Source organism: Cervus elaphus, chromosome 29 (assembly GCF_910594005.1).
Source record: "Cervus elaphus chromosome 29, mCerEla1.1, whole genome shotgun sequence".
In the NCBI taxonomy this organism is placed as follows: domain Eukaryota; kingdom Metazoa; phylum Chordata; class Mammalia; order Artiodactyla; family Cervidae; genus Cervus; species Cervus elaphus.
This window is the reverse complement of record NC_057843.1, coordinates 6,278,398-6,305,010: the sequence shown is the minus strand read 5'-3', so window position 1 is coordinate 6,305,010 and position 26,613 is coordinate 6,278,398. Positions and strand designations below refer to the sequence as shown.

Here is a 26,613-nt window from a genome sequence, read left to right as displayed (position 1 = left end):
GAACTGCAGGACTTCATGCTTCTCTGTCCTTCACTATCTCCTGGAATTTGCTCAAATTCCTGTCCATTGAGTTGGTGATGCCTCCAACCATCTCATCCTGTTGCCCACTTCTCCTCCTGCCCTCAATCTTTCCCATCATCAGTGTCTTTTCCAATGAGTCGGCTCTCTGCATCAGGAGGCCAAAGTAATGTTCTAACTCCACTGGTCTTATTCTTCCTCAGATCACCATGCTATCTCCTACCTCAGAATCTTTGCACATACTCCTCCCTCTCAGGCCTGCCCCCCTTCCACTCCCAGATCAACAGTGACTCTTCTTCAGATCCTCAGAGTCTAACTCAAAGGTCATTTCTTCAGATAAGGCTTTCATGCCCAAGCACCACCATTTTGTTACCCGCTGTGGGTTTTTTTTTTTCCACAGCATGTGGCACAGTTTTTATTTATAGATTTGTGAAGTCTTGATTAATGTGATTTTTGACCCAGTAGCCTACATGATTCAAAAGTTTAGGGGCAAGGAGTATTTCCCTAACAACTAGCACCAGAACATAGGAGATACTCAAAAATGTTTGTTGAATAGATGAAAACTTATCCAACAGAGTATGATTTGAATGGTAAGATCACCTTTCACATCAATCACATCAGAGAAACAGCGAGAGGCCCAGAGATGAGAAAGTGAAAAGGAATGTGTTTCTGTTGTCTTGACCGTAGGTGACCTGTTTTGCTGGGCAGATCTAAAGGAGGAAGTAGTCCGGGAAAAAGCACCAGGCTGCAGCAGACTTTTGTGCCTGGAACACTGAAAGATTAAGGCAGGAAGCTACATGGGGTGAACCCGCCAGGACCAGCTTGCTAGAGTAGCGGCAGAATTTGTATTTGGTAAATGGGATTATTCCAGACTATCTCAGGTCATTTATCAGAATCCAGAAAGTCCTATAAATGGACCAGCATTAAGGAGAGGCAGATGTTTCACCACGGGTGGAGTATGTGTAATCATAAAGTAAAAGACCAGATGGGGGAAGGGAAACTCAGGAGTCTTCCCTAAGCAAGATGTCCTTGGATAGCTGCATCTCAGAAGCTCTTAGCTTAGTTTTGATTAAAAGGGAGCAGTAGTACATTATTTGCGCTGTTATGACTTATTGGCTGTTATCTTCAACTGCTTAGTTAATATTTACCTGCAAACTTAATAAAGATTTTGGCTCTTCAGATACATAAAGCAATCTTCTTAATGTTAATTGTTTGAAAGTCTTAAAAAGCTAGCTTTGGTCTTTGGCAAATGGCAGAAATTATACTGGATCCACTGATAAACTAATATTCAATAAACTGGACCAAAAATTAAGTTATAACCACCCTCTATAGCTATTAAATGAGCTCGTGGCCCAGTCCCTGTATTAGCAGTAATAAAAACATTTCAGTATTTCAGGACCTTGGGGCTGACACTCCATCCCTCCTTTGGAAGATTTTGTCATCTGAACTGCAGGACATTCTGAATATGGCTATTTCTGTCCCTCTTTCCTCAGTTTCTCCCCCAGGAAATGGCGTTTAAACGTCTCTAGCTCTGTTAAAGGCCATGTGTGATCAGAAATACTTTCAAACAATTGCAGTATTCCGTCGTCCTTGGTAAGTCATTTTGAAAGCAGAATCATAAAAAGGTCACCATCACTCCACGAGAGCTGAGGGGTTTAAAACCACACATTCAAAAGGAAAACTGGGTACTTTTTATTATCCTTAATTTAAATGACTTTAAGGGAAACCCCTCACCCCTCCAAGACGTTACAGAGATCCCAGTGCCATTAAGTCTTCAAATAGACGCTATAACTTCAGAGTACATCTCAAGAGTAAATCTAACCCCATCACAGGGGCAGGAGCTGATAAGGAAATCTCTTCCTACGATTCTTAGTGTTGAAAGGTGCCTTGTCACAGAACTTCCAGACGCTAACTTTCCAGAAGGAAAGTTAATAAAGGGGACCCCTTGGATGCAATGCAGATGCTGCTTGCAGAAGGCGCTGGAAGCGGCACGTCCCCCGCCCCGCCCCGCCCCGCCGCGGCCTGGGCGCCCCCCGCCCCCGGGAAGGAGGGGCGCGGCCGAAACGGGGGGCGCGGTCGGTCAGCGGTCACCTACGTCCCGGGGCGCCGATGGAGCCCCACCGCCGGGGAGCGTCGGGCGGCGGACAGCGCGTCCGGAGGAGCCCCTCGTCGCGGGCGGCGACGGCTCAAGTTAGTTTGGGCGCTCGGCCGCAGCCTGGGGAGGGGCGGGGAAAGGGGTGTTCCGGCCCGACGGGGCGGCCGGGGGAGGGGCTCCGGGAGTGGGGGGGCCGGGAGTGGGCGAGGGAGGCCCGTCCCCGGCGAGGCCTCGGCGGCTCCTCGTCGCTCTCGGCGCCGGAGCCTAGGGGGCGGCGCTCTTCTCGGGGCCGGGGGCGGGGCGCGCGCTCCCATCCCGGCGGACGGTGGGGGCGCCGAGGGCCGAGCAGCCGGGGGGCGCCCGAGACGCGCGGGGGCGGCGGCTGCCGGACCCCGGGGCCTGGTCCGCACCGGGCGGTGGCGGCGGCCGCGGCCCCCTCGCCTCCATCAGGCCTGCACGGGCCACAGGCCGCAGCCCGGACCAGCCCCGCGTCCCCGGCCGCCGCGGCGGCGGTCCCGGCCCGGCCCTCCTCCGCTCCCGCCCGCGGTCCCCGCACGGAGGGCGGCCGCCGAGCCTCCGCCGCAGCGTGGGGCGGGGAGGCGGGGAGGCGGGGGCCGGGCTCGGGGGCCCCCCACCCTCCGCGCCACCTGCGGAGCCCGCGCGCGACCCACCGCCCCCGCTCCCGCCAAGCGCGCGAACAAAACAAGTTGCAGGTCGCCGCCGCCGGAGGGGGGCGGGCGGGTCACTCACCCTCATCCTGCTCAGCGGGCTCGGCTCGTCCGGCCGCGGGGACAAGGAGGACCAGAGGACCACCAGCCCCAGGAAGCTGCCCACCACCAGCAAACTGCGTAAGAGGAGCCCGATCTTCAGCCTCATCTTCCTCCGGCGGCGAGAGGCGCACAGCCCGGCGCAGCCGCCGCCGCCACCGCTCTCCCCTCCCCTCCCCTCCCTCCTTCCCCCTCCGCGCTCGCCGCCTCCGCCCGCCCCCGCCGCCCGGCGGCCGCCCTCCCCGCCGCCGATCCGGAACTCCCCTCGCCGGACGGGCCGCCCCTCCCCTCGCTCCCTCCCTCCCCGCCGCCGGGTCTGCAGTCCCCGCTCCGCCGCTGTCCGCTCGACCCCTCCAGGTCCTGCTACCTCGCGGCTGACTAACTTACACTCTTCCCCAGGGCTGTCCTCTGCCTCGGCCCCAACCGCTCGGCACTTAAAAGCTGCCCGGGTCTCCCAACTTTTATTGTCCATTGGGGCCGTAACTCCGGCCTTAACGCCTGTCCCCGCCGCCCCCCGCCGCGTTCCCCCAGCCCCCGCCGCGGGGCCGGCGGGAATGGAACCAGGAAGTCGGGGCTGCAGCCGCTGCCGCAGCTCCACGTGGCTGATTTATAGCCGGGAAGATTTTTTTTTTTTCCTTATTGATCGTTCTCGCTTCTTCGCGCGGCTCCTTAAGGAGGTGGATTTGTAACCGCCAGGCCCGGTGTGATGTGCAAATATCACCGGACCGCAGAAGCCCTCTTGGAAAGCGGACGTGTAGTACGTCGTCGCCCTGTCTGGAGCTAATTAGAAGAAAGCCAACCTGGTGTGAAATCAGCAATACCTTGTTCAAGGGCTCAGTTTTATGTATCCCCAGGACCGAGGATTTGGGGGGAGGGGGGCTTAAAAACAATACTCCACCCTCATCGCTTCCTATTTCAGTCCCGATTTTTGCCACTCATGGAGGTTCCTTGATTTGTGTTTTTTAAAAGCCTTTCTGCCTGAAACTTACATTACCCAGGAAGGGATATTGACAAATGTTTACTCACATGCCCCACCCAGAGGAAATAATTTTTGTGCCCCCTGTCTCTCAGTAAAGATGTCAGTCACCTCACCTCATTGCCGAGTTCACATGATTATGCTATCCTTGTGAGATAGCCTAATGGAAGCTGAACAGTTTGTTTGATACCTTATCCTAAGTTTGGGGATGGTAAAGATGGATCCTCCTTCCTGTTAATAAAACTGTCTCTGTATGTTGATCCTGTGCTTCTTGTAACTAAAAAGAGAAACAAAAGAAAAAAAAAAAACAAACTGTCTCTTACCTGCAGGTACTTTAAAACAAGTATTTTTAAAACAAGGTTGTTTAAATCTCTAGAATGACATAGAGAATTTGAATCATCAGGCTAGATAAAGAATTTGACAGGACCAACTCCACATGCTTCATGACTTGGGTTACAGTACCTAGTACATTGGGGAATTCCATAGATGCCCTCGTGTCAGAATTTCCACACAGTATTTGCACTGAACAACAGGGGGAAATGTAGAATGGGTGACAGCATGTTCAGGTCTGTTCTTGGCTGGATAATTGTGCACAATAAAGCGAGTCAGCCCAGTACATATAGCACCTGGAGTACTGTCAAGGCGTGAATACAAATCATTGTCTGACTCAGCATTTTTATCAACTGCTTAAATCAAAACCAGTTGCTTTTCCTGTAGGACATGGGAGACTTTGCTGAAGACCTTTTTTTTTTTTTTTTTTAATGAAAAAGGCCTGAAATATTTAATTGATAAAAGTATGAATCGTCTGGGTCATGCAGAAAGTTACCACCCACTCCTGGGTCAATTCAGGTTCGTGTGGGGACCTAAGCATTACCTGTACCCAGGTGACTCTGACCCAGCTCATCTGTGCACCACCTTTGGAGAAACAGTGAAAGGAAGGTGTGCTTGGGGAAAGCTTTATTTAGATCAGAGGTCCTCAGCCTCTGGGATCTAATGCCTGATGATCTGAGGCGGAGCTGATGTCATAATAATAGAAATAGATTGCACAATAAACGTAATGCACTTTAATCATTCCCAAATCATCCTCCCCACCCCAGTCTGTGGAAAAATTGTCTTCCACGAAATCAGTCCCTGGCGCCCAAAAGATTGGGGACCGATGACTTAGATAACTGGAAAGTGGGAACAGGGTCATTTCTAGACCTCACTTGGGCTGTTTACAAATGAGGAGCCTCCATAAAACTGCCTTCCCTAGACAGAATCTGGGCTTGGAGAGGTGACCTTCAAGGGGTCTTACTCCAATCACAAGAGGGAATAATTCCATTTGAAATCAGCAGCTAAGGTCCACCAGGAGTAATGAAACGTTTCATTTGTGCTCTCATTTTCAGTCAGAGGAGACAGTTTTTGATTATTAGGAAAATAGGAATCTTTATTTGTACTGTTATGAGCATAGTCAAGCAGGTGTGCTCACTGAAAGTGGTCCTTATCGCTTGCTAAGGTGAACAGAAGGAGTCTGGGGCAGAAATGGTATTCAGAGAAGACCCTGTCATCCCTGTGTGTTTTGCACAGAGAACTTAAAATATGTGTGAAAGGACACAGAATTAGAAGTTGACCAGTGGGTGTGTAGCTGTGAAAGCCCACAGTTCCTCTGAGCCCTAACAATGTTTAAAAGAAACTCAAAGTATGAAATACATGCCTATTGGCAACATTTGCAGCCAGGCTGCCTCAGCAGAATTGACACAGCTCTGCTTAGAAAATTAGCTGTGTGTTCACAGCTCAGGTCAGGGTCAGTTAACCTCTCTGAACCTAGGGCTCTTATCTGCCCAATAGCGATTACAGAACCACCTTACTACATCATCAAAAGGAGTAATGGAGGTCAAGTACATACGCAAATATAAGTTCAGATAGAGGAACAGGGCAAGTCCTGGTGTGGGGGGGTATAATTCTTTTTTTTTTAATGAATACTGTTGCAATTGTTGTTAAGTCAGTCGTTTCCAACTCTTTTCGATCCTACAGACTGTAGCCTGCTAGGCTGCTCATCCATAGGATTCTCCAGGCTACAGTGGTTTGCCAATTCCTTCTCCAGGGGATCTTCCCGATCCAGGGATCTAACCTGAGGCTCCTATATTGCAGGCAGTTTCTTTACCACTGAGCCACCAGGGAAGCCCAAAGTTATCTTTTACTGCATAGCAAATTACCTTCAAATCTGGGGTTTTGAAACAACAAACTGACTGTTTCACACAGTTCTGAGGGTCAGGAGCCCAGACTGACTCTGAGCACCCCTCCCGGCTGGGCGGCCCCGGCTCAGGGTCTCTCCTGAGGTTGCTGCCTGGCTGTCAGGGGGGCTGCCCTCTTGGCTCAGCTCTGCCTGGAGGCATCTGCCTCCGAGTTCACCCCCAAGGCCTGCAGGCAGGCCTCCCTGGCTACTGTGGGACATCTGTCACAGGGCTGCTCCAGACAAGGCCTCAGGCTCCCTCCAGAGGGACTGATAGGGAGGGAAAGGGAGAGAGAAAGACTTCAGGAGCTGCAGTCTGGTGCATTGTGGAAAGGGGCCACGCAAAGGTGTGAATACTAGGAGGCCAGGGGCTTCGGAGGCTTAAGAACAGCGTTGGAAATCAGCATACTCCTTTTTTTCACTTATCATTTGTAGTAATTCACTTACCATTATGCTACACTGAAGTCTTTCAAAAAGAATCCAGGTCTTAAATAATTGCTCATTTCTGATTATCTTGCAAGGAAATACTCTGTATACTCTGTGTACTATCTTCACTTCTTCTAAAATGAAGGTGTTGGACCAAAGAATCTTGAATACCCCTGCCAGTTCTGAAATTCTGAAATTGACCTGTGATGTTAATAGATGGTTGAGACTTTTAAATTTCTATTCTTGTGTGGAATACAACCAAGTCAAATTCTGCCTCTATACTTTTTCCCCCCCGGCATGGAATACTATTTCTGTAATAAGTTTAAAAAGATGGGTAATTCCTGAGTTGTGCTCATCTGGAATAAAGACTGTTGTCACTGGGCTTCCATTTGATGAGGTTAATGGTCTCCTACAGTGTTGTGAAGGCAGAAATGCTTATTTAAAAGCACTTTTAGATTGAATGACATAGAATACCACCTCTCTGGGAGCTGGGGCTGTTTTCAGACTCCCATGATTCAGAAGGGCTCTTCTGATTTGACCATTTATTTAAGTGGTGAATGAAACACATTCTATCTCCTAACACTCTTGTTTGGAACCCCTTCAGCAGCTTCTCTTTTTGCTCTCAGAATGAAGCCCAAACCTCCCAATTTACTCCAAAGACTGTAGCAAGCCCGCCTCTGCTACATCCACAGCCTCAGGTGGCCTGCAAGTCCTCTGTCCCAACCTAAACTACAGCTGCGTTGACTTTCTCCCGTTTCTGAAACAAGTCAAGTTCTCTCGCTCTTTTTTTTTTTTCTTTTTCTGGGATCATAATGACAATGCAGTTATTCCCTTACTCAGAATACTCTCTTAGTTTCAAAACCAACTATCTCCTACCAAACTCCCAAGCATCCTTCAGAATCAGTTTATACATCTGTTCTTCCAGAATGCTCCAGTTCTCTTCAGACCCCAGCCCTTGCCGCACGCTCTCCAATCCGCCATCCACATTTGGTCATGGCGTGTAGGGCTTGGCCTTAACATTGCTCGCCCAGTGGTCTGTCACCCCCATCAGGCCTTGTCACCTGGGGTTGTCTCCAAGATTTATGCAGTGCCTGACACACAGGAGCTGCTGTGCTGGGAGCCAGGAAGTGAAAGCAAATTCCCACATGCTTTGTTTCGCAAGTTCACTCTGTTTTAAGCAAATTTGGAATCATTGTGTGATAAAAGATATGCTGCATATAAGTATGGGAGTAGAAAATATCCTTGTTAGAAAGTAACTGAAGAAAAGGTGAACTTTCTGGGCATCAGCAAGATGCAGTATGACCTGCGTGCATGCTAAGACACTTCAGCTGTTTCCAACTCTTTGCAATCCCATGGGCTGTAGCCCACCAGGCTCTCCATGCCATGGGATTCTCCAGGCAAGATACAGGTTGCCATGCCTTTCTCTAGGGGCTCTTCCCTACTCAGGGATCAAACATGAGTCTCTTGCATCTCCATTGGCAGGTGGGTTCTTTATCACTAGCACCACCTGGGAATCCCTGCACTATGACATAATTGGGAAGTAAAAGATTTTGAATTAGCAGTTATCTGCTCCCTCTCCAGCCTCTAATTCTCAGATCTTTCAAGGTAATCTCTCTGCATAATCTCTCTGCAGTCTATACCTCAGTTTCTTTATTTGTGTGCAATTTGTATGCAAGGACAGCAAGGAGATCAAACCAGCCAACCCTAAAGGAAATCAGTCCTGAATATTCATTGGAAGGACTCTTGCTGAAGCCAAAACTCCAATACTTTGACTACCTGATACGAAGAGCCCACTCAATGCTGGGAAAGACTGAAGGCAAAAGGTGAAGGGGCCGGCAGAGGATGAGATGGTTAGATAGCATCACCAACTCAATGGACATATATTTGAGCAAATTCCGGGAGATAGCAGAGTACATGGGAGCCTGGCATACTGCAGTCCATGGGGTCACAAAGAGTCGAAACAACTTCGCAGCGGAACAACAGCAGCTCCTCTGAAATGTCTGAAAAGGCTTCTTGCACAGTCCATTGTTGAAAATAACATAATTATTTTTATAACTAATAACAAATATATCAGGTACTTCTGTCACTAAAAAATAAAAATCTTAGAAACTAAAGCTACACACTGCCCCCTGCTTCACCTCAGCTATGAAGTTCTTTACTTGTTTTCCCTAACCTTTATGAGTTTCAGTGTGTTTGTACAACTTAATGTGTATAGAGGTGGGAGTGCTTTAATCATTTTGAATTAGCAGATCTTAAAAGGCGATACCATGTAAGTGTTTTGTGAAAGTATTTTAGAGGTAGGTGGCTATGCCCTTATGTAGGGGCAGGGGAAGGAGGGTTCATTGTTCTACATTTTTATCTGACCACAATGAGTGCTGTAATTCCTAGATAATAAACCGAAACTACCTATCTGCTCAACAATTGGGAAGTTTATACTCACAAACTGTTGTACTACCTTGACAAATTTCAGTTTTGAAGACTTTTTCCATGTCATTTAACCACACTCTGCCGAGAACTTGAATTTTTCTTCCGTGAATTTCATACCTTAATTTCATGAAATTTTAATCCTTGAAGGGAAATTAGAAATGTGACTAGACAAGTCTCTCACTTTATGTATGACAGGTGGGTTCTCTGTGCCTCTCACTGACAGGGTTTCTTTCTGCTCCACCTCTGGTGTGTCACAGTCATGCTTTGACAAATTAGCAGTAAAGTCGTCCATCCGTATCTGAGGGAGAGTGGTTTCAGGACCCCTGGGACCAAAATCCAAAGATGCTCGAGTCCCTTATGTGAAATGGTGTATATTTACATATAACCTCTACACGTGCATGTATAGTTCTATCCAACTCCTTGCGACCCCGTGAGCTGTAGCCCACCAGGCTCCTCCACCGATGGGATTTCCCAGGCAAGAATACCGGAGTGGGTTGCCATTTCTTCCTCCAGGGGATTTTCCTGACACAGGGATCGAACCCAGGTCTCCTGCATCTCCTTCCTTGGCAGGCAGATTCTTTACCACTGAGCCACCTGGGAAGCCCAACCTCTGTACATCTTCCTTTATGTTTTAAGTCATCTCGAGATTGCTTGTAATACGTAATAGTGTAAATGCTATGTAAATAGTTGTAAATACATTGTAAATGCTATTTAAACAGGTCCCATTAACTAGACAAATTCAAGTTTTGCTTTTTGGAAACTTCTGGAATTTTTCTCCTGAATATTTTCAGAATGCAGAGCCAACGGCCAGTCATATTACCAAGACAGAGCCTGGTTTGTCCTGAAGGTATCAGGTCTCCATATTAATGAACTGAGATTCTGGGCGATGCAGTTTGCCTAATCCCTCTGGCCGGGCCACAATGGATGTAGCTGGATAAACAGGGTCTCTGCAGAGACATGAAGACGTATGGACCAGGAGAAAGACACCCAGGAGGGAGGGGGACATTCTCCTGCTCGTCCAACCTGCAGCCCCAAAGGCACTTGATGGGAACAACAAAGAAGCGCTTTGCACCCTCTTCTGAATGGTTTTGATTGGTTACAATAAGATTGGCCTGTTTTTAGTAATGGACTATGCTTAGAAGCCATTTCATACCCTGCAGAGGAGATAAGCAAAGTTGCATACAAATGAAATTGAGGTGGAGGCTCGGTATACGCAGAGTGGTACCCTAAATGATCCCGGAATTAGAGGCTGGATTGACTGTTGGTGTGTTTGTGTGCGTGCACACTTAGTTGCTCACTCCGGTCTGACTCTTTGTGACCCCATGGACTGTAGCCCACCAGGCTTCTCTGTCTATGGGATTTTCCAGGTAAGAATACTGGAGTGACTTGTCATTTCCTTCTTCAGGGGATCTTCCTGACCCAGGGATTGATCCCACATCTCCTGCATTGGCATATGGACTCTTTACCACTGAGTCATCAGGAAAGCCTGGATTGAGAGTAGATATCTGGTAGTTATAAGCCTTATGTTTTCCAATGATGCCATTCCCCACCTTGCTGATGCCCAGAAATTTCATCCTTTTAGTTATTCTCTAACAACAATAAACAGGAGATTTTCTCTTTATTTAAAAGTGTGTCTCTGTGTTAATGACTACTTGGAAAGCCACCCCGGGAGATGTGGACCCAGAGTGCTGATCTTCACAAGAGCTCAAAATACTGTCATTTAGAACTTTGGTCATATAATTTTTCACTTGTGGGGGTACATGGCTTGCATGGGTGTTATTGTGGTGAAAGTGAAGTGAAAGTGTTAGTTGCTCAGTCGTGTCCTACTCTTTGCGATCCCATGGACTATAGCCTGCCAGGCTCTGTCCATGGGATTCTCCAGGCAAGAATACTGGAGTGGATTGCCAGTCCCTTTTCCAGGGGATCTTCCCGACCCAGGGATTGAACCTGGGTTTCCCTCATTTCGGGCAGAATCTTTACCATCTGAGCTGCTAGGCCTGTATGTAAACTGAGTGAAGTATGGCATTCTTGTAGTTATTAATCAGGGACAATGCTAAATAGATCTTTTTGCAGGAAAAAATACTGTCTTTTAGATCAGTTCAGTTCAGTTCAGTCACTCATTGGTGTCCGGCTCTTTGTGACCCCATGGAATGCAGCATGGCCAGGCTTCCATGTCCATCACCAACTCCTGGAGCTTACTCAAACTCATGTCCATCGCGTCAGTGATGCCATCCAATCATCTCATCTGCCATCTTCTCCTCCCACCTTCAATCTTTTCCAGTGTCAGGGTCTTTTCCAATGAGTTGGTTCTTCACATCAGGTGGCCAAAGTATTGGAGTTTCAGCTTCAGCATCAGTCCTTCCAGTGAATATTCAGGACTCATTTCCTTTAGGATTGACTGGTTGGATCTCCTTGCAGTCCAAGGGACTCTCAAGAGTCTTCTCCAACACCACAGTTCAAAAGCATCAATTCTTTGGTGATCAGCTTTCTTTATAGTCCAACTCTCACATCCATACATGACTACTGGAAAAACCATAGCTTTGACTAGACGGACCTTTGTTGGCAAAGTAGTGTCTCTGATTTTTAATATGCTATCTAGATCAGTTGTAGCTTTTCTTCTAAGGAACAAGTGTCTTTTAATTTCATGATTGCAGTCACCATCTGCAGTATTCTGGAGCCCCCCAAAATAAATGCTGTCTCTGTTTCCATTGTTTCCCCATCTATTTGCCATGAAGTGATGGGACTGGATGCCATGATCCTAGTTTTCTGAATGTTGAGATTTAAGCCAACTTTTTTACTCTCCTCTTTCACTTTCATCAAGAAGCTTTTTAGTTCTTCTTCGCTTTCTGCCATAAGGGTGGTGTCATCTGCATATCTGAGGTTATTGATATTTCTTCCGGCAATCTTGATTCCAGCTTGTGCTTCATCCAGTCCAGCATTTCACATGATGTCTTTTAGATAGTTGTATCTTTTGGCATATTGCAAGGAGTTTTGAAATTTGAATTTGAATTCCATTTCTTGTGGGTGGGAGGAATGGTCTTTGAAAACTTGGTCTTAGGAATGGCTTCCATTTCTGAAACTATGTAAAAAAGATTTTTAACAAACTAAATCACTTTTTATGGTCTTTTGTTGTATTTTTATAGCTATTTCTATTCATTCGACAGTTTTTGGAGCCTGTACCATGTGCTTGGCATTCTTCTAGACTATGGGATACAGCAGCAAACCAGAGGAGCAGATATCCTAGTGGTCATGGTGTCGGACAATAAACAAGGTATATAAATTGTTACATATTGCTATGAAACACTGGTATACCGCTTAAGTGCCAAGTATTATCTTAAGAGCGTATAAGAATAACTCATTTAGTTAAGTGGTATGTGTGTGTATGTGTGCTCAGTCATGTCTGACTCTTTGTGACTTCGTGGACTGTAGCCCACCAGGCTCCTCTATCCATGGGATTCTCCAGGCAAGAATCCTGGAGTGAGTAGCCATTCCCTTTTCCAGGGGATCTTCCTGAGCCGGGAATTGAACCTGCATCTCTTGTGTCTCCCGCATTGGCGGGCGCAACCAATGCACCTTTACTATTACCCGTTAAGTGGTACAGTAGAAGATAAAATGCTGTGGAAAGAAATGCAGGGAAATGGGATTTGAAATGTGGACAGGAGTAAGGGAAGTTTTCAGTTTTAAAGAGTCTAAGACAGTCTCATTGAGGAGATAATATCTGGACAAGACCTGAAGGGCTGAGGGCTGAGGGAAAAAGACAGTGGATGCCTGAGTGGAGGTGGCTTCAGGCTGAAAGGGCAATAGATTACAGAGACCCTGAGGCAAGAACATTCCTGCTTGTTTTGGAAAAAACAAGGAAGGAAGGAGAGCTTTGGCTGAGAAAGTGAGGGAGAGCATTAGGATCTAAGTGACGACTGTGGCTTTAGTTTAGAGTGAGATGGGGGGCCCTCAACCGTGCCAAGGGGTGGCCTGGCCTAACCCATATCCATGTGGAATCACAGTATCTGTTTTTGGGATTGGTAAGGGAAGGAACGGAAACTCAACATTCAAAAAACTAAGATCATGGCATCCGGTCCCATCACTTCATGGCAAATAGAAGGGGAAAAATGGAAATAGTGGCAGATTTTCTTTTCTTGGGTTCCAGAATCACTTCAGATGGTGACTGCTATGAAATTAAAAGATGCTTGCTCCTGGGAAGAAAAGCTATGACAAACTTAGCATATTAAAAAGCAGAGCCATCACTTTTCCAACAAAGGTCAGTATAGTCTAGGCTATGGTTTTTCCAGCAGTCATGTATAGATGTGAGAGTTGGACCATAAACAAGGCTGAGCACCAAAGGCTTGATGCTTTCAAACTGTGGTGCTAGAGAAGACTCTTGAGAGTCCCTTGGACTGCAGGGAGATCAAACCAGTCCATCATTAAGGAAATCAGTCCTGAATATTCATTGGAAGGACTGATGCTGATGCTGAAGCTGCTATTTTGACTACCTGTTGTGAAGAGCTGACTCATTGAAAAAGATCTTGATGCTGGGAAAGATTGAGGGCAGGAGGAGAAGGGGGTAGCAGAGGATGCGATGGTTGGATGGCATGACTGACTCAATGGACATGAGTTGGAGCAAACGCCACGAGATAGTGAAGGACAGGGAAGCCTGGCGTGTTGCACTTCATGGGGTCACAAAGAATTGGACATGACTCAGCAGCTGAACAACAGCCACAACAAGGAAAGGAACAAAGATAAAAGCAAGGACCAGTTAGGTAAGGCTAATTTAAAGATCCAGACAGGGGCTTATGGTAGCCTCATGGACGAGAATTCCGATTGTGGGGGTGGTTAAAATAGGTCAGATTATGAACGTATTTTGATTATTCTTCAGCTATTATGGTTCCAAATCATTGAAGTCGTGCTGCTTCCAGGCTCTCTGTGAGTAGTTAAATTAATAACCTGTAAAACAAACTCTTTAAAGGCTCTGGCAGCACCCATTATTTAAAGGAACTCTGTAAGCCATTACTCGGCAGTCTGGTTTAGGTTTTCATGTGTCCAGTATGTCTTCAAGCAGGACTACCTGTGCTTGGAGATAGAATCTCCCACATAACAATGGCAGTTTAGGTGCAGGGCCAAGTGAGCTGATGAAAACAACTGAAAATACCATGTGGAATACCTTTACTATCTTTCTATAAACATGTCCGTGGGTAACAAGAAAATCAAGAATCCTAAGGTCAAAGACTGAGCACACAAGTTAAGCTGAGGGGAGAAACCAGCTTTTGCCTTAGGGCTTTAACCAAAACCTAAGGTGCCTGAGTGGGTTTCCCAGGTGATTCATTGGTAAAGAATCTGCAGGTGATGCAGGAGACGAAGGTTAGATTCCTGGGTCAGGAAGATCCCCTGGAAGAGGAAACCCAATCCAGTATCTTTGCCTCAGAAATCCCAAGGACAGAGGAGTCTGGAGGGCTGCAGTCCATGGGGTCGCAAAAGAGTCGGACATGACTGAGTGACTGAACATAAACACACACATAGTACATATATTATTGCTTTAATATTTTTCATTAAAATGATATACTTTTATGAAGTTAAGCTTAGCTTTGTACAAAACAATGATACCAGTAATATCACAGGACTGTGGTATTACTTTTTCTACACTTATTAAGAGTAATACATAATTATTGGAATTAAAAAATTCATGTTCTACTTAGTTATCTCTTTTATCCCCAACTTTACTACACTTTAGAAATAACTGACTTATTATATGCCATATTTGTCTAGTTAATGTTTTAAGTTTAAGCTTCTGTGAACAATATGGGCTTTATTCATCTGACAGAGTATCTAGTTTTATGAATTGTGATCTAATTTTGTGATTTATGTTCATAAATAGCTGAACATAAAATGAATGTTTGTTAGGTACTATATATAAGTTAATTTACTTTTATTTTATTTATTGGAAAACTTTTACTGGGGTTAACTTATTTTTTTAATGATTTGTTCTAAAACAGTGAATACTCCTTCCTCACACCCATCCCATTGATGGGATCGCACTGATATGACATAAAATGTTCCTACGGCAAAACAAAATAAGTTAGTTAATATATGGAAAATTTTTTTTAAGATTGGAATTTTTTGGTTTACAAGTATCTTACCTGAGTAAAATACAGAGATAGCTACTGTCTTGAGGTGATATTAACAATTCTGTTGCCAGAGATGATAAGTGACAACAAAAACTGGCCCTTAATTTCACCCTTTGGATGCAGATTTCTTTTTGAATGATAAAATATACAAACTTTGGGTTTTGTGACTCAAATAAAAATACGGAGAGAATTGTAAAATCTACATCTGGGGAAATTCTCAGGATAGAGACCTGTTTGGGATGATTTATGTGTTGTCTGAAAGCAAAGGTGTGGTTTCTTGGTTGTTCCTGGCTTTGTGGCTATTAAGTCTTTTTAAAGAGCTAAGTGTTAAGAGGTGGAAACTAGGAAGACAGGATGAAGTCAACAAAATAAAACTGAGGTCCATAGCCAAGGGGATGACATAATAGGCTCCATTAGATAGGTTAAGGTAAAATATCCACAAGATTTTCTTTTCCTGCATTTTAAAAACAAACACTTTGGCCACCTGATATGAAGAGCTGACTCCTTGGAAAATACTCTGATGCTGGGAAAGACTGAGGGCAGGAGGAGAAGGAGGTGGCAGAGGATGAGATGGTTGGATGGCATCATTGACTCAATGGACATGAGTTTGAGCAAATTCCTGGAGATAGTGAAGAACAGGGAAGCCTGGCGTGCTGCAGTCCCAAAGAGCGACTGAACAACAAACAACAACAAAAAGAAAACAGAAATCTTTAGCACAAATCCTATCTACAGAGACTGGGCAGTTTTGAGGACAGGAGCTGACTGATGAACACTCACACTCATGGTGGGGCGCGGACTCGGAATAAGCCCTTTCCTGAGTACCTACAACCACAGACACATTGGCTGAGCTGTGTGTTGTTCTTACCAATTAGATGCGACTGAGCTTCCATTACCTGTACTGTCCCATCATGAGATTTAGCCATCAGGTAGATTTTAATTATTGAACCAAGACGTGAGTAATTAGGAAGGAGGAAGCCTAAGAAGAAACACCAGTTCTTCTGCATTGACCTACAGGTCAGGAACTGGGAGGTGCTTTTGATTTGTTGTTGTTGTTGTTTGACATTGAAAAAGAAATATTCTTGGAACTTCCCTGATGGTCCAGTGGCTCAGACTCTGAGTTCCCAATGCACGGGGCCTGGGTTCAATCCTTGGTTGGAGAACTAAGGTCCCACATGCTGCAACTAAGACCCGGCGCAGCCAAGTAAATAAATAAAAAGAAATATTCTTACATCTACAAGATAAACAGCAAGAAAATCAAGGAATGAAATACTTCTGATCAAAAGCCTATAGTCAGTGTCCCCCATGCTTGAGCCCTAACCCCACCACTGGGGGTTCCAGGGACCCTGTCTCCTGTCCTCTAAGAGTATCTCATCTTTCCTGTTCTCAGGGTATGATTTAAACAGCCTGTTTCACATGTTACTCTAAATCACCTCGTCTTTTTGGAAATTGGATCCAAATGATCAATAATAAATGGTGACTTTGGCCTCACTTTTGACTGACTTCATTAGGCTTTAGATGGGAATCACAGGGACCCACAAATGTACATTTCAGTTGTCCTGGCGCCGAGCGATAATGGCTGGAGTTCATAAATAAAATAAGAGCAACGATTTTGTCTTGCCTGCACTCTGGGGAAACAGCAGACAGACGCCCACTCTGGCTGGGAGCTGGAGGACTCAGGGCAGGCGGGGCAGCCCTGAGGCAGAGTTGCTGGACAGTCCTCGTCCTGCCCTGATGGAAAGACTGCTGTCTGATGGTTGGTCTTGGCAACCATGTTGCATGCTTAACAGTCATCTTCAAGGGACCAAGGAATCTCTGCTCTATATATTATAGTACAAGAGTCTCTGTGCGAACTATTAAAATAAGTTCTTTTACCTTCTTTGTTAGAAGACGGGGACCAAGGTCAAAGTAACTGACCTGAGAACACCGTGTGCATGCATGCTCAGCCACTCAGTCGTGTCCAGCTCTTTTGCGACCCCCTGGACTGTAGCCCACCAGGCTCCTCTGTCCATGGGATTTCCCGGGCAAGAATACTGGAGTGGGTTGCCATTTCCTCCTCCAGGGCATCTTCCTGACCCCGGGATCAAACCTGAGTCTCTTGCATTAACAGGCAGATTCTTTACCACTGAGGCACCTGGGAAGCCCAACCTGAGAAAACACCACACTGGAAATAGGATTTGAACCCATTTCTACAAACGCCCAGTCTAGCATTTCATTTACTTCGAGGCAGCTCCAATGTCACGCTGAAGACTTGACTCATTTGTTCCATTTAATGAAGTCATTGTAAACCGAGTGCAGGTGCTGGAGACACAAGACTGGGCAAGATGGAAAATCCTCAGCTTCCACAGAGCTTGGAGGCCCCGAGGGGAGCTGGACAGTCAGTTATGTGATGTGTGTCACCGTGAGACACAGTTCAGATTCAGGACACGATGCAATGGCGGCACCTCACACTGCCTAGTCCAGGGGGTCACAGAGGGCCTCCTGGAAGAAGTGGCCTTGGAGAGAAGGCTGAGACCGACGGGGCAGTCACAGAGGTGGGTGAGGGGGGAGAACGCACAGACTGAAGTCCCTGCGGCTGCTGTGAGTGGTCCCCACTGGGCAATGGCTAAACTGAGGATTTCAGAAATAGTGTTTCTTTTTTTTTTTTAATGTGGGACCATTTTCAGAGTCTCCATTGAATTTGTTACAATAGTGTTTCTATTTTGTTTGGGTTTTTTGGTTGTGTGGCATATGGGATCTTAGCTCCCCGACCAGGGATCGAACCTGCACCCCCAGCACTGGAAGGTGAAGTTGTAAGTACTGGAACACCAGGGAAGCCCCTAGAGATAATCTTACAGGCAGCAGGAGAGGGAGGAAAACAGACTCTACAGAGTGAGGACCGAGAGCCACAGAGAGCCCAGAGTCCACAAGGTTTAGCTGAGAGCCCCTCCCCTTCTGTTACTACATAATGTTGTTCAGTCAACAAGTCATGTCCGACTCTTTGCAGCCCCGTGGAATGCAGCACGCCAGGCTTCCCTGTCCCTCACCATCTCCTGGAGTTTGCCCAAGTTCATATCCATTGAATTGGTGATGCCATCCAACCATCTCATCCTCTGTTGCCCTCTTCTCCTCCTGCCTTCAGTCTTTCCCAGCATCAGGGTCTTTTCCAGTGAGCTGGCTCTTCACACCAGGTGGCCAAAGTATTGGAGCTTCAGCTTCAGCATCAGTTCTTCCAGTGAGTATTCAGGGTTGATTTCCTTTAGGATTGACTGGTTTGATCTCCTTGGTACCCAAGGGACTTTCAAGAGTCTTCTCCAGCACCACAATTCGAAAGCATCTAGTCTTCAGTGCTCTGCCTTCTTTATGGTCCAACCCTCACATCTGTGCATGACTACTGGAAAAACCATAGCTTTGACTATATGGACCTTTGTTGGCAAAGTGATGTCTTTGCTTTTTAATACACTGTCTAGGTTTGTCATAGCTTTCCTGCCAAGAAGCAATCGTCTTCTTAGATAATGTTAAGAACGCACATATGTTTATTTTCCTAAAAGTAGACTAAAGGAAGAGCAGCCAACTTTCTCCTTCAGTTTAGTCAGCTTATGTCCCTCGGATTGCGGCCTCACTCACGGGTGTGTGACGGCGGTGCTCAGTGCTACTGCAGACTCAGTGGCAAGTAAATGTGTCCTGGTGTCTGCTTACCCACGTGCTCACGGACAGCATCTGATGGGGAGCCAGGACAGAGCACACGGCAGCAGCCGGGCCTGTCTACAGACAGCTATTAGGTGGACTATTTAAAGTTTGGACAAATAACCAAGTTGATCTCAGGATTACCTCTGAGAGTAAGGGGGTTTGGGTTTTTGATTTCTTTTTTTAAGATTAAGAGCAAATTTTATTTTTATGCCACCAAGTTACTTTTTGCTTAAAAATTGGGGCACACACCATATGTCAGCCATTACACTAGGGACTCGAATTAAGGACCTTGCCCCTGGCCTCTGGGGATCTGCAGTGCAGGGGGTGGAGCTGAAGACATTGGAATAGAGTGTCACCGTGGGTTGTGCTCCAGAAAAGGAGCTACAGTAACGGGGGTGACTTTGTGAACCTGTGGGGGTGACCCCTCACAGGGCAAATGAGACCTTGCCTTTCCCACACTTTTCTGTTGACACAGTTCTAAATAAGATGGTTGAAATCCAACACATTTCTGTTTCCTTTGAAAATTTTCCGAATCAGAAAAGGAGCAGGTAGCAAATTGACTCCAGAAATGAAACTGTTTTCATCACAAGGAGACAATTTTCCAAGTGATTAAACACTTTTCCATCAGCACTGATCAGAGAACATCAACCAGTGGACTAGGCTCTGGAAACCTTGATAAGAATGTCAGGTTTGCTTTCTTTGAAAAAAGAAAAAAAGAAAATCTATTCACAGTATTAAAAGCATTTATATAACTTTCTTCTTACATGCTATGCACAGATTTTCATATCTCAACATGGAAAAGATTGTGGTTGTATTTGAAACATGAAGGTGAAGTCAGTCATGTCCAACTCTTTGCAACCCCATGTGCTGTAGTCTACCAGGCTTCTCCGTCCATGGGGTTTTCCAGTCAAGAATACTGGAGTGGGTTGCCATTTCATTCTCCAGGAGAGCTTCCCGGCCCAGGGATTGAACCCCGGTCTCCCGCTGTAGGCAGACGCTTTACCATCTGAGCCACCAGGGAAGTCATTTGAAACATGTAAGGACATAATAAACCTCACCATTCACATTGATTTCATCACTTTATTCATGCAACATGTGTTGAGTGATTGTGCCGAACCGGAGACACAGAGTCCTACAATTGCAGGACTGATAGGTCCTGCTTTTCCAGGAGCTTACAGCCTGGAAAATCCGAATGGAATGGTTAATTGTTACAGAAAGTGTTTCTTTTCCTTGGCTGTTCTTCTCACTACTACCTTTAATTAAAAATTTAAGAGTCTATTTTATAACTATTTTCAAATATTCCTTTTTCCTTTTAGAGTTGTGTGAAAGCACTCTTTTTTGGGTACCTGTCATTTGCTTTATGCCATACATAATGTCTGACATTATGAACATGTCAACAGATCAAGAGATTCACTGCCTTGATTCACCCTAGTTGATGCCTTCTGTTCAAAAGGAAAGGAACAGAGGAAGGAAGGAAAGAAGATGCTAATGAGCACAGCTATCCATGAAGCTCCTTATGAATGCTATATGATAAAAAAACATTGAAGCAGAAAATTAAAGGAGCAGAAATTTGGGAGCACAGGAAGGGGGAAAAGTAATAGGTAGAATTATACACCAAATCAGAGTTATTTTCAATCAGTTGAGAAAATAGGAGGTTAATACTCCATCAATTCAGTCTAAGAGAAATCCTCAATTACCTACACCAAGGATTGAGAAAGTCTTAAATCAGATATGTTAGCAAGAGGAAGTAACTTAGTACAATTCCTGAATTCAACATTACATAAAATTTCAGCCACCAATTGCTCTTGTGAAATCTACCAAATGACTTGAACTATGTCTCTGGCCTAGAAAGGAGCCAATTTAATAAATTATTGCAAAGGAATGATGTTTGAAATCATGAGTCATTGGAAGCTTAATAACAAAAGCAAGTCAGTCAAGGGGGAAAATAGCTGAAGTCTGTTGAATCTGAGGTTTTAACTTTTATTTTGCTGCTTTAATTTTGAAATCTCAGCATTAGAAATCAGAATTTTTCATTTCCTTTCTCTGTTCTTCAGTCTCAAGAGACAGTTTATTGAATTCATTGTATTATATATGAACATTTTAAAGTGCAGATTGTTTTACTTTATAGGTTTTTAAAAATGTTGATTGCACCGATAAAAAGTGCTGTGAATAAGAATTTGCACCTGCATACAAGCAGGCATTTATTTATTTAGTTATTTTAATTTATTTAGTTTACTTTACAATATTATATTGGTTTTGCCATACATTGACTTGAATCTGCTATGAGTGTACATGTATTCCCTATTCTGAACCCCCCTCCCTCCTCCCTCCCCATCCCATCCCTCTGGGTCATCCCAGTGCACCAGCCCCGCGCACCCTGTCTCATGCATCGAACCTGGACTGGTGATTCGTTTCACATATGATAATGTACATGTTTCAATGCCGTTCGCTCATATTATCCCACCCTCGCCTTCTCCCACAGAGTCCAAAAGACTGTTCAATACATCTGTGTCTCTTTTGCTGTCTCGCATACAGGGTTATTGTTACCTTCTTTCTAAATTCCATATATATGCATTAGTATACTGTATTGGTGTTTTTCTTTCTGACTTACTCTTTCTCACTTCACTCTGTATAATAGGCTCCAGTTTCATCCATCTCATCAGAACTGATTCAAATGTATTCTTTTTAATGGCTGAGTAATATTCCATTGTGTATATGTACCACAGCATTCTTATCCATTCATCTGCTGATGGGCATCTAGGTTGCTTCCATGTCCTGGCTATTATAAACAGTGCTGTGATGAACACTGGGGTACATGTGTCTCTTTCAGATCTGGTTTCCTCAGTGTGTATGCCCAGGAGTGGGACTGCTGGGTCATATGGCAGCTCTATTTCCAGTTTTTTAAGGAATCTCCACACTGTTCTCCATAGTGGCTGTACTAGTTTGCATTCCCACCAACAGTGTAAGAGGGTTCCCTTTTCTCCACACCCTCTCCAGCATTTATTGACAAGCAGGCATTTAAAACAACTCTCCATCATTTTAAATATGTTGGGCTTCCCTGATAGCTCAGTTGGTAATGAATCCACCTCCAATACAGGAGACTCCGGTTCGATTCCTGGGTTGGGAAGATCCCCTGGAGAAGAGAAAAGCTACCCACTCCAGTATTCTGGCCTGGAGAATTCCATTGACTGTATAGTCCATGGGATCACAAAGAGTTGGACATGACTGAGTGACTTTCACTTTCTCATACTTTAGGATCAGCTAGTTAAAAGAGGAACTTTTACCACTTAAGTAAATGTGCATTTACTGATCCCCAGGAGTGTGAGCGCTGCCATTTAAGAGCAGCACAGCCTCATGCAGCTACTCACAACAGCTCCAGACTAGTCCTCAGTCTGCATTTAGACCTACCATCTGCCGTTCAGTTCAGAGCTCATTGGGTAGTAAAGTCCCTTCTCATTTCTATCAATTCAAAGAATAGCTGTTTCAAAGCATAAAGTACATAAAGCACAATTGCACTCATCTCACACGCTAGCAAAGTAATGCTCAAAATTCTCCAAGCCAGGTTTCAACAGTGCTTGAACCGTGAACTTCCAGATGTTCAAGCTGATTTATAAAAGGCAGAGGAACCAGAGATCAAATTGCCAATATCCACTGTGTCATTGAAAAAGCAAGAGTGTTCCAGGAAAACATCTACTTCTGCTTTATTGACTACACCAAAGCTTTTGACTGTGTAGATCACAACAAACTGGAAAATTCTTCAAGAGATGGGAATACCAGACCACCTTACCTGCCTCCTGAAAAATCTGTATGCAGGTCAAGAGGCAACAGTTAGAACTGGACATGAAACAACTGACTAGTTCCATATCCAGAAAGGAGTAAGTCAACGCTGTATACTGTCACCCTGCTTATTTAACTTATATGCAGAGTGCATCATGAGAAATGCTGGACTGGATGAAGCACAAGCTGGAAACAAGATTGCTGGGAGAAATATCAATAACCTCAGATATGCAGATGACACCACCCTTATGGCAGAAAGTGAAGAAGAACTAAAGAGCCTCTTGAAAATGAAAGAGGAGAGTGAAAAAGTTAGCTTAAAACTCAGCATTCAGAAAACTAATATCATGGCATCTAATATCATCACTTCATGGTAAATAGATCGGGAAGCAATGGAAACAGTGGCAGACTTTATTTTTGGGGGCTCCTAAATCACTGCAGATGGTGAGTGCAGCCATGAAATTAAAACACACTTGCTCCTTGGAAGAAAAGCTATGACCGACCTAGACAGCATATTAAAAATCAGAGATATTAATTTGCCAACAAAGGTCCTTTTAGTCAAAGCCGTGGTTTTTCCAGTAGTCATGCATGGATGTGAGTTGGACTATAAAGAAAGCAGAGTGCAGAAGAATTGATGCTTCTGAATTGTGGTGTTAGAGAAGACTCTTGAGAGTCCCTTGGACTGCAAGGAGATCCAACCAGTCCATCCTAAAGGAAATCAGTCCTGAATATTCATTGGAAGGACTGATGCTGAAGCTGAAGCTCCAGTACTTTGGCCACCTGATACAAAGAACTGACTCATTGGAAAAGACCCTGATGCTGGGAAAGATTGAAGGAAGGAGGAGAAGGGGTCGACAGAAGAAGAGATGGTTGGATGGCATCACTGACGCCATGGACATGAGTTTGAGTAGGCTCTGGGTGTTGGTGATGGACAGGGAAGCCTGGCGGGCTGCAGTCCATGGGGTTGCAAAGAGTCCGACACGACTGAGCGACTGAACTGAACTGAAGAATAGCTGTTTCAAAGGATAAAGTACATGAGGACTTCCCTGATGGCCCAGTGGTTAAGAATCGCAGTTAAGAATCTGCGAATCCACTACACAGGGCACAGGCTTGATCTCTGGCCGGGGACCTAAAATCCTGCATGCCCCGCAAGGTACAGCCAAAAAATACATAAAAAGCATAACGTACAAGACAATGATAGATTGGAGGACTGAACGCTAGAGTTTTGCACAGGGGGTTTCAAGAGAACACACATCCTTATGCCCCAGGAGAGCCTTGGGCTGCTTCGCGGGAACCATGGGGTGTTCACCAAATTCCGCCCCCTTCTTCCCGGAAACACATCCTCAGTACATTTTCTGGTTGCACCTGCTGGGGCCATGTGACTGAGTTCTGGCCAACAGAAGTTGCAGTACACCACTTGGAGGCGTGACTGCTAGTCCTCCTGGTGCCCAGTTCTCCAGATTCTGCCTTTTCCTTTGACCCACAGATGCACAGAATTCAGGGAAGCTGGGGTCCAGGGATGGAAGAGACCCTCTGAGGGCGAGTACGGAAGACCTCCCCCCTTCCCCGCCTGCCCCCTCCACCTGCATCGTGACCCGAGCAAGAGCTTAGGCTCTGTTGAATTACACGCCTGAGGTTGGGGTCGTCATAGGAGTTAATCCGTGGTGAATAATACAGGTGTAAAGGGAGACGGTGGGCAGGAGAAAGAGAAACCAAATATCCTTGCTTTGCAGTTGGCCACCGTTGCCACGTTATTCTGTGTGGACGGGAATATAGCAAGAATCAGAACCACACGACATAAAAAATTTACTAAGCCGCTATATGAAGGTTCAAAGGTTACTGAATACCTTGCAACCCTCCACTATTTATTACCAGCAAGTTCTGCAAATCTGCGTCACCTTTCCCCAGACGTGGAGTTGCTGCCTTGCCCTTGGGAACCAGGTGTTCACCTCTGCCCTCCACATTTCCCCTGTGATTGTATAGCTTCATTAGCCTTCATTCCTTTTCCAAGCTGTTAAAATCATTTTTTATTTTTCATAAGTTGTTGATAGCCGCCTCTTTGAAATTAATGAATTTGCATGGGGAGGAAGATAGACTCAATTATTTCGGCATGAATATAAAAGCCAGTTTTTTTTAACTGAATTTTGTTCTTGTTAAAAATTAATATTTTCTCTTGTGTTTTATTTTTTTTTCTACCAGATATTGCGGTGTGTTATAATGGTCTAGTCAAAACCAGAACAGTGATGATGCCACAATAGAACAATGGCTTGAAATAGAAGACCCCAAAGCATGTCAGAAGCATAACAGAATACCCAAAAGTCTATGTAAAAGCCACTCTTCTGTGTACTGTTTTCACATATTTAGGGATATTTCTGAAACTTTATTTGAGTCAGCATCTCCTGTTCCCTATATTTGTGTTTTTCTTTCCCCGTCTTTTCTGTATTCTTTTTAAAAAATAATATAATGTGACAGCAGAGCTTCTGAAACGGCTTCCAGTCTTTCCTGCTCCCTAGTTCTCTTCCCCTGCTAACCACCCCGTCCCCCGTCCCCTCCCACTCTGTACCAGGGTCGGTCACTGTGGCCCTAGAACACAGCACGAGTGATGGCATGTCCTTGAGTTTTAGTCCAAGACATGGTTTCCATCTCAGGGGCTCACGCATTTTCTCTCTTGGCTCCCTCCCTCCCGGGAAGCGGGCCATCGCAGTCCCATGAGAGGACACTCAGGAGGGGCCCCTGGGACGAGGAATGAAGCCCGCAGCCAGCGAGAACCCACCGCTGCCGACAAACAGGTAAGCAGGCTGGGGAGGGGGTCTTCCCACAGCTGAGACTTCAAGTGACCCCGGGGTGCCACCCAGAGTCCTGAGTTTCAGAAACCGTGTGAGATGACGAATGTTTGTTGTTTCATACTACCCTGGTAAGTTTTGGGGCAATTTGTTCCAGGGGTCCCCAGCCTCCAGGATCTAATGCCTGATGATCTGAGGTAGAGCTGCTGCTGCTAAGTCGCTTCAGTCGTGTCTGACTGTGATGTGATAATAATAGAAATAAAGTGCATGATAAATGTAATGCGCTTGAATCATCCCAAAACTATTCTCCCCACCTGAGTCCGTCAAAAAACTGTCTTTCACAAAACTGACACCTGATGCTAAAAAGACTGGGCACTGCTGTTACATAATAGGCAAGAAAAAGACATACCACATAAAATCAATAAAACCAATACCGGTCAATGATGAGTAAACGACAGGATTTGGCAAGTTTTGACGCTTCTGTTTCATCTTAATTGTCTTCCTAGAAATTAATCCCTTTGAGTAAACATGTGGTTACCAACAGGACATTAGAAAAATTAACATTTAGCTTTGGGAAGTAAAATGTAACTAAAGGATTATTTTCCATTTTATTAATCTCATTAAACAGTATTGCAGTGCATTTGTTTCTGTGAAAAAACATGATACCACTCTTTGGGAAAAAAGCTACTTCAAATTAGTCTTAAAACTGTTGCTTCTTTTTAGCAACGTGTAGTAACATAATGATGGCTTAGTAGAAATTCCTAGGAGATAGTCTGACTTAAGCATATATTAACAAGTTCTTCTTCAGTCCTTGAAGAGAGTATATTTGCTGCGCACATTCTCCTTTATACGCCTAAGATTGTTTGCCATCTCTTTTATTATTCTGGTAAAGTTAAACTTGAACAGAGTAACCGAATGCTAACAATGTCTGAATCAGTGAAGCCCAAATGAGTAAGCTTTATTCTGTGTGATGGTGCTGGAAAGGTTAAAAGCCCAAGTTCTGAGTCGAGGCAATAGTTATGAGCTGCCCAAGTCCCCGCCAGGATTCTAGCTCAGCATTCTCCATGCTTCACTGAGGCTGGAATCCGGATTTTGAAACTGAATTGTCTCAATCTGGCCACAGTGGTCATTTCACTTTCCCACTAATTTTCCTTAAACCAGAATGCATGTGTGCTCAGTAGTGTCTGACTCTTTGAAACTCCAGGGACTGTAGCTGGCCAGGTTCCTGTGTCCATGAGATTTCCAAGGCAAGAATACTGGAGTGGGAGAATACTGGAGTGGGTTTCCATTTCCTCCTCCAGGAGATCTTCTCGACGTAGGGATAGAACCTGAGCCTCGTGCATTGACAGGAGG

General features: G+C 45.2%; 1 protein-coding gene and 1 long non-coding RNA gene across 3 annotated transcripts in view; one reads left to right on the top strand and one right to left on the bottom strand.

Moving 5' to 3' along the window:
• Positions 1-3,397, bottom strand: part of GALNT7 (polypeptide N-acetylgalactosaminyltransferase 7) — a 133,628-nt gene extending 130,231 nt beyond the window's left edge. Inside the window, exon 1 of one of the 2 annotated variants that reach the window (XM_043890726.1) lies at positions 2,864-3,397. In XM_043890726.1, the coding sequence (XP_043746661.1) occupies positions 2,864-3,352 (489 nt within the window). In that variant the 5' untranslated portion in view covers positions 3,353-3,397. The remainder of the gene's footprint in view (positions 1-2,863) is intronic. The other variant, XM_043890725.1, reaches the window with a different exon arrangement.
• Positions 2,074-26,613, top strand: part of LOC122685799 — a 36,180-nt gene continuing 11,640 nt past the window's right edge. The window contains exons 1-3 of the long non-coding RNA XR_006338548.1: positions 2,074-2,208; positions 12,086-12,192; positions 24,677-25,266. This is a non-coding gene — a long non-coding RNA (uncharacterized LOC122685799). The remainder of the gene's footprint in view (positions 2,209-12,085; positions 12,193-24,676; positions 25,267-26,613) is intronic.